Genomic DNA, 7,699 nt, shown 5'->3' on the forward strand with positions numbered 1-7,699 from the left:
AGGTTGTAAACATTATTTTTCTGGATGTAAAGTTGGGCCTTTTAACATGGAGGTCTATGGGAATTGACTCCCTTTTAGAACCAGTCGATGAATTGCAGTTTAATTCACTTCCGTATTGGCTTTATCAGAGAGATCAGAAGGTTGGCTCTCGGTTCATTAAAAGAAACATCATCCTGTTATTTATACTGACAGCTCACCTTCTGCTATTCTGGACGTGACCCTCAGACCTTAAAAATACAAACATTTGTTTTCATGCATTCCCCTCTAAACATTTATTACAAACATTTGAATTTGAAACAAAAAGATCTAAAATAAATGAGAAAAGTGAAAGGGGTCCAATACTTTATACATGTGTACATGTGTGTTATATCAACATCTCTTATATAAACCTGAATCTGTCTGATATGAATAATCCAGTAGATGTTTATGATAATGAAGGTTCAGTACATCCGTTAGTGTAAGGATTATTCTCCATTAGACTCTGAACTCTGGCCAGTATGATCTCATTGGCGCAGCTGCAGTCTCCAGGCCTGTAGGGGGCGCTGATGGTCAGCACATTCGCCACACACAGATCCTGCCCATCTTCAGTGACCGGGACTCGGTTTTTCTCCAGCCACACGCGCAAACTCTCCCTGCGTGACCGGAGCTCATCCGGGCTGAGAGCCGGCGCTGTGTCTGATATAAACAGACTCTTCATCCGTCTGTCTGTCTCATCTGATCCGCTCCTGAGGACCTGAACCTCTCTAATTGCGTGACCCAAAATGACCCTGACTAACGCCCGATCAGTCCCCTGGAAGCTCACCAGCACCACACTGTAAATAAAACACAACATCATGTCACGCAACATCAAGCCACTGATCTGGAGTCATATGTGTTAATTATTAAACATCTAAACATAAGAAATACTATTTTTGTAGTTGGCACATTTTTGGGGATATGATTCCCCTACTGAAAAATCCAGCAAAGACCAGCATAAGCTGGAAGCTGGTTTTAGGTGGCAATTGCTGGTCTAAGCTGGTCCTTCCAGCCTGGCAAAGCTGGTGGGTCAATTGGTCTTCCAGCATGACCAGCTAAGTCCAGCTAGACCAGCTTAAAAGTGACCAAAACACAGCTAGACAAGCTTATAAAATATCTAAAACACAGCTAGACCAGCTAAACCAAGCTGGGAGACCAGCTAAAACCAGCCCACCAGCTTATGCTGGTATTAATTGGATTTTTCAGTAGGGTCCTAAATGAATCATTCTTTTGAATCGATTCTTTATAGTAAACCAGCCCTGGGTTCCAGTTCGTTTTTATGACCTTCCCTCGCTAACTTCCCTCAGTCTCGTTCACTCGGAGGTACGTCATTGCTTACGTTGTACGAGTGTCCACTACTGCTGGAACACTTGAAGGTTCAAATGGATCGCCCTAAGCCCTTGATCACATGGAAAGTGGAGACCGCCCCCTCCATCATTTGAACTGTGCAAAGCGCGAGTTACTGAAGTGACGTCACAATCGTGTTGCATTGTGGGATATGGAGCTGCCTGAAGTGTACATATGAAGTAGACTCGCTCCCTCTGTCAAAATCGAGGGCGCGAGGGTCTGTCCATACAAACTTACCTCGTCCACTTGACGAAGTGGAATGCACTTCAAAAGGGCGACAGGGAATAATCAATAATATTGTTCCCTTCCTCAATCAGAATAAAAAGATCAGATTCCCTGTGGTTTGTGCTGTTCACACTGTCATGCATAAAGAGATCTGGGTCACATATAGGGCTGGGTATTGGCAAGGGACTCACGATAGGATACAGTATGTTGCATGCTGTGATACATTGAAGGTGTTTTTAAATTTTCTGCCTTTTTTTACTCCCGCTAACTTCCGAGACATTGGCCGTATATGACAGAAACTGGACAGCAACAACTGTACACAGAGGGATTATTAAATCGTTAAAATACAGATAGTAGAGATCGAAATATCGGCACACTATCGTGGGGAAAAGTATCACAATAGTTCGATATTTTTGCACAGCCCTAGAAAAGATCAGATTTGAACTGCAGTGTGAACGTAGCCAAACTGTTTCGCATCTTACTGGTGCAAAGATGAGAATGTGTCTCTTTATTAATAACACAATCACAATAATTAAACGGAGTAATCAACAGATATTTAGAAGCTCAATTTAAATACTGCAAATGAGTTCTGTTTAATTTTTTTGCAACACTATGCTACTTTGTAAACACCATTTGACTAAATAGGTCATGAACTGCTAAGACTGCAAGTGTGTGTTTTTGGGTTTGTGGACAGGCCCACTATCTGACGGCAGAATGAAGTGTGGTGATTAACCTGTTTGTTGAAATGATGATTAACTTAACTTACCTGGCAGAAACGGGATCAACGGTGAACACGAATCCCTCAAACCGCTGCTGATCGTGAGTCGTTACACAAACCTCCTGATTGACAAACTCCCGCCACTGCTGGGGATTCATCTCACTCCACTTCATCATCATCATCAATTCACACACAATTCATAAACACGCGAAGTTTTCTCCATAAAAAACGCAGCGTGTGGACGCATGACGTCATCACGCTAAACGGTCTTGATTGGGCAGCGGGTTCGGGCGCAGCATCTTGGGAAATGTAGTTTGTGTTCTCTTACTGTGCGCATGCGCGGATTAGTCTCGTCTGTCAGGTTGCTGTTGTCGACCGTTTGATAATTATTTGACAGCATGTCGCGATACGGACGACACGGAGGCGGTGAGTCCGACTAAATATCGACACAAAATGTATGTGTAAGCAAAATGTTTAATTTCTCAGAGTTAGTGTTCGGTTATTTCAGAGTTAATCAGAGAAATGTGATGGTTTAATGCAGATGTGAGTTGTGTGTTAGCGCGAGCTGCTAACTGTAATGGCGCCCGCGATCACTCACTGCTCAAGAACAATTGACTTAACGTTACTACAGCAAACAACTAATAGTAATAAATGATAATAAAAGTCGTCAGTATTTCGTCGAAGATGGGATTGTTTGAATGTATGCGTTGTTAAAGGTTTGATTTCAGTATTAAGGTGAGTTAAGCGTCCGTTACTGTACTTGTCAGTGTTGTCTGTAAATCTGTTGTATGGATTAATGTTAGTCACGGATTTGACGGATGTATATATATATATATATCAGAGCTGTAACTTTTATATATTTAAATCTTAAGCTTGTTATTGCCTCTAAACTCTTGAGTATAATGTTAAGCATTGGCAGGTTTCGCTCTTTGTGTCAGAAACGAAGGTGTATGTGGGTAATCTGGGCACCGGGGCCGGTAAGGGTGAGCTCGAGCGCGCGTTCAGTTATTACGGGCCTCTGAGGACCGTGTGGATCGCGCGCAATCCTCCAGGATTTGCCTTCGTGGAGTTTGAAGACCCGAGAGACGCAGAGGACGCGGTGCGTGGACTCGACGGGAAGTGAGTGACCATTACCTGCTCTTTATTATCCCTGTCAGTCATGCACGTGAACGTGTCGAGGTGCTGCTGTTGTTAAATACATTTTAGAGTAGGCAAGTACAGCGTAATGGAATACGGAAGTGAGTGTTGTTACCTATTCGACATTAGGATCGCATTGTTATATACTATAAAAAATAAACCTGCCTGTGTAAACCCAGATGAAGTCATTTTTACTAGATAATGTAAAAAACATTCTGTGAAAATATAATCTTGATATCTTTAATGTTGACTAAGATCATGTCAAAGATTGAAATCAGTGTAATGATTCAAATCAAACTTTGTTGCTCGTTATATCAGGATTTGATTTTGAGACTTTAGGGGACGTGCACGCCAAAGCGTTTAAACGCCAGGCAGACACCGACTGTAGGGGGTTGTGCACACCAAAACTTTTAAACGCGCCTGAGAACGCCGAATGCCAGCTGTTTCTTCAGCTGAGCGCTTTGGTAGCTGTGATACTTTAGCTGTGAGCCGGTTGGTTGCTGTGATACTTGTCCCGCCGCTCCTCCACTGTGATTGGACAGCCGTGTGAGAACTGACATTGACGAGTGGAGCTTTTCACCCAAAGTTGAATATTTTTCAACTCTCGGCGCTCCGCGTTGAGCGCGGAAAAACCACAGAGCGCCGGTTTTCAGCGTGGAGGACAACCGCTAGCTGCTGGCTTATTTGAAACACGCTGAGCTTCCATTGGAATTAATTGAAAACATGCGCCGGCCCCGGACGTAAAAGCTTTGGTGTGCACGCCCCCTAGGCGTTTGCTGGCTTTTTTCAGCTGAGCGCTTTGGTTGCTTTGTTTATCAGCTGTTGAACAATGCGCCGGTTGGTTGTTGTGATATTTGTCCCGCACTTCCTGCACTGTGATTGGACGGTTGAGTGAGAAATGACATTTATGAGCTGAGCGTTTCACTCAAAGTTGAACTTTTTTCTGCACCTTACCTTAACCTGGTTTTCACAGACAGGTTCACATAGTAAAGTGTATAACATCACAGTGAGTTGTGTGTATATCAGACGGTAGTGTTCATGGATCAGAACGTTTTCAGTGGACACAGTTGAGTGTATGGTGGACACTCAGTATACCATGCTATGATGATTTGGGACGTCCTCATATCAAATACTATTATGTGAAGTTGAAAACATGCGGCATGTTTATGTTTGTAAATAAACAATGATTATCATTTGGTGTTTGGGTGATTCGTGTAAGAATCATTCAGGCGGTTTTTGGATTTGTTTATTGGCTCATTTGGACTTTACTGACATCATCTGAGGTTGATGTTAAACTCAAAACGGTCTTCAAGTGACTGAAGCTACTTAATTAAAAGTTCAATGTTAATATGAGGAGTTTATAAATAATTATTGTGATTTTTACTTGTATGTTTAATAACAGCAGTAAACGCGACTCATTCATTCATGTTTAACACACAGTTACTGGTCTGTTTCAGAGTGATTTGTGGATCTCGTGTACGCGTGGAATTATCCACAGGAATGCCTCGTCGTTCCCGCTACGATCGGCCACCGACCCGGCGTCCCTTCGACCCGAACGATCGCTGCTATGAGTGCGGTGAGAAGGGCCATTACGCTTACGACTGTCACCGTTACAGCCGTCGTCGCCGGAGCAGGTAAAGTGTGCCTGTAATATCAAGTGTTATTGTCCAGATAAAATCACATGGTTATAGTGTTCCTGATGCTGCTCAATCTCTGGCTGTCTCTTCTGTTTATGTGCTTATGGGTTTAACTTGTGTTTTTGGAGGGGGGTCGGGGTGCCGTTTGTTCTTATTTAACTGATTTTTTTTTCATTGTTCTTGGGATTTCATTTAATGACTGACCTGGTCAAAACCTTTCAGGTTTCATCGTTTGATTCAGAGAATCACGATCCTTTACGATTTCATGAGGCATCTAGCAAATTCCACGCGTTCGATCGCCTGCTATGACCGGGGCACGAGCGGCCACACCCCTTCACTGAGGCTCCTCCCGCTGCTACTTAACTATTCATAGCCCCTCCCCCAACCCAAACCAGATGAGAGCGCCAATCCGAGTAAATTCGGCTAGTGATTCGAGCCCACGGTTTTGATAAAGAACATCGAGACCTCGGCAGACCACGATAGAAAAAGCGCCTTGCACACTTCTATCAAGTCTCAATCAAGCGATTTGGCTGTCGGTATGATCATCGTTAGAAATCGAAGAGAACGACTAGATGCAGAGGTCGGCTGATGATAGATACTTCTAGATCGTCTAGATCTGCTAGACCTCGACCTGCAAAGTGTCAAGGTTTATTTCAAGTACCAATTAATGTGTCTCTCTGTGTATCATTACCATTGCCTGAACACAAATGAATCGTAATGCTGTATTAGGGCTGGGTGAATAAAGGGTTAATATATATATATATACTGTGTCAGTGAGGAAGAATTATATTTAATGTTTTTCATCAGATGCACCAATATACTAAATAACTAACTAAATTTGAGTGATGAGAATTTAGCGCCTATTTGTAACCGAAGTGCAAGTCAGAGACGATGTTTAAAGACGCTCTCATACAGACGTTAGACGTGGATTAGACGGTTATCTAATGTCTTAGGATACTGTATTTTATATATATTTAATGTGTAGCCCAGCCCTAATCTATAAAGTTAAAGTGAGGTCAGATTGTGATGATCAGTGAATAGCTGATTTCTCTCTTCTCTGTGTTTCCTCCTGCTTTCGTATCGTCGCTCTCTGGACTCAAACAGGTCTCGTTCCCGCTCACGGTCCAGATCCAGAGAACGGAGACACGGGCATTCTCACAGTCGGAGTCGAGGCAGAAGGTTTGTGCGCTGTCAGACGCTCTTCTCTTTTATTTGAATGTGGATTTTGTCAGCAGTGAATCTGTGTCTCGTGTCTCAGATCCAGGTCTTTTTCTCCTCGACGCTCTCGCTCCGGATCTCCCAGACACTCTCGATCTGTGACGCCCAAACGATCCAGGTGACTTCTGCTTGTCACCAACTTTTCATTTTGTATTCATTATCTGTTTTCTGTATTTTGATGGTGCTGTTTTCCAGTAAATGAAAACTCTGGGGCAGTTTTCTGGACAGGGTTTAGATTAAACAAACGTATCTAACAAAAATCAATACTGGTGTGCTTCTTGAGACAAAACAATGGCACTGATGTATTTTCAGATATGTCAGGGCAAGATGTTTTTAAATGAAGACTGCTCAAACATGCATGTGTGTGATGAAGACTTTGGCCTGATCATCACTGTACAGTTTTCTGCTCATAATTGATGCTCACAGTTATTTTTGTTGATTTTTTTTGTGTTGACCTCTGTAGATCCAGATCACGCTCTCGCTCCGCCCCCAAGAACAGGTAACACATAAATGCACCTGGTCTGTTTTTATTGCTTTTATTTGGATAAAATGATAATGTCTTTATTTACGTGAGGTGGTGTTATTTGGTTCTGTAGGTTGGACTCGGTCAGGAGGTCTAGATCTGGTTCTCCAGCGAGGAGGTTTGTAAAATGCATCTGGATGTGATGTTCATCTACACTGTGATGTCATCATGCGCTTGATTTTGTCGTTTTCTTGTTTCAGTCGGTCACCATCACGCAGTCCTGTCGGAAGTGAGAGGAGTCCAGTGAGAGACGATTGATCTTTATCAGATGATTTGTGTACTACGGGGATTAAGTTTAAATGTTTAATGCAGTAGAGTTAAAGTCATACATTAAAATACAAACATTCTGCTCTTCTATATTCTTTTGTTCTCGTCTCATCGTATGAGGGTTCTTCTGTAAAAAAATCTCTGAGTTGACTTTTAGATGAGGAAATATTAGATAGATTTTCTATTTGGTTTGTTGTGCAGTAGATGTTGATGTACGGTGCACATACACCTGCATTTGTTTGGGATTTTCTATGTGTGTATTAAATATTAATAAAATGTGTGAGATTCATCATGTTGTTGATGATTGTGTTTCCCACAGAAAAAATGTGTTTCTTTATGAGGACAGTTAAGTTTTGATTGTTAACTGTGGGTTCACTTATGTCACCTCAACTCTGTGTTCACTGCTTGTAGTTCTGTTGATAAAGATTCAGCTACATCTTGTTTAACCGGTTCTAGCTTAACCTAGACTTAAACCAACAGCAGGGGTGTATTCCAGAAAGCAGGGCTAATTTACCATCAGATTAACGCTGAACTTTGGGTTGATCAACCCCAAACTTGCTACTCAGGGCATGTTGGTTCCAAAACACAGTTAGAGAGTTAGTTCAATCAACC

General features: G+C 42.3%; 2 protein-coding genes across 2 annotated transcripts; one reads left to right on the forward strand and one right to left on the reverse strand.

Moving 5' to 3' along the window:
* Window positions 1-243: 243 nt before the first annotated feature.
* On the reverse strand, window positions 244-2,520 carry gemin6 (gem (nuclear organelle) associated protein 6). Its single transcript, XM_055184096.2, has 2 exons — window positions 2,354-2,520; window positions 244-812 (listed from the first exon to the last, which is right to left on the reverse strand). Exons 1-2 carry the CDS (start codon window positions 2,485-2,487, stop codon window positions 425-427), a joined length of 522 nt encoding a protein of 173 aa, XP_055040071.2. The 5' UTR covers window positions 2,488-2,520; the 3' UTR covers window positions 244-424.
* Window positions 2,521-2,604: 84 nt separating this feature from the next.
* Window positions 2,605-7,376, forward strand: srsf7b (serine and arginine rich splicing factor 7b). The gene is made up of 8 exons (XM_055184090.2): window positions 2,605-2,731; window positions 3,244-3,424; window positions 4,900-5,076; window positions 6,184-6,258; window positions 6,338-6,415; window positions 6,761-6,796; window positions 6,894-6,938; window positions 7,021-7,376. Exons 1-8 carry the CDS (start codon window positions 2,704-2,706, stop codon window positions 7,076-7,078), a joined length of 678 nt encoding a protein of 225 aa, XP_055040065.1. The 5' UTR covers window positions 2,605-2,703; the 3' UTR covers window positions 7,079-7,376.
* Window positions 7,377-7,699: the final 323 nt, after the last annotated feature.

Source organism: Misgurnus anguillicaudatus, chromosome 14 (genome assembly GCF_027580225.2).
Source record: "Misgurnus anguillicaudatus chromosome 14, ASM2758022v2, whole genome shotgun sequence".
Lineage (NCBI taxonomy): Eukaryota > Metazoa > Chordata > Actinopteri > Cypriniformes > Cobitidae > Misgurnus > Misgurnus anguillicaudatus.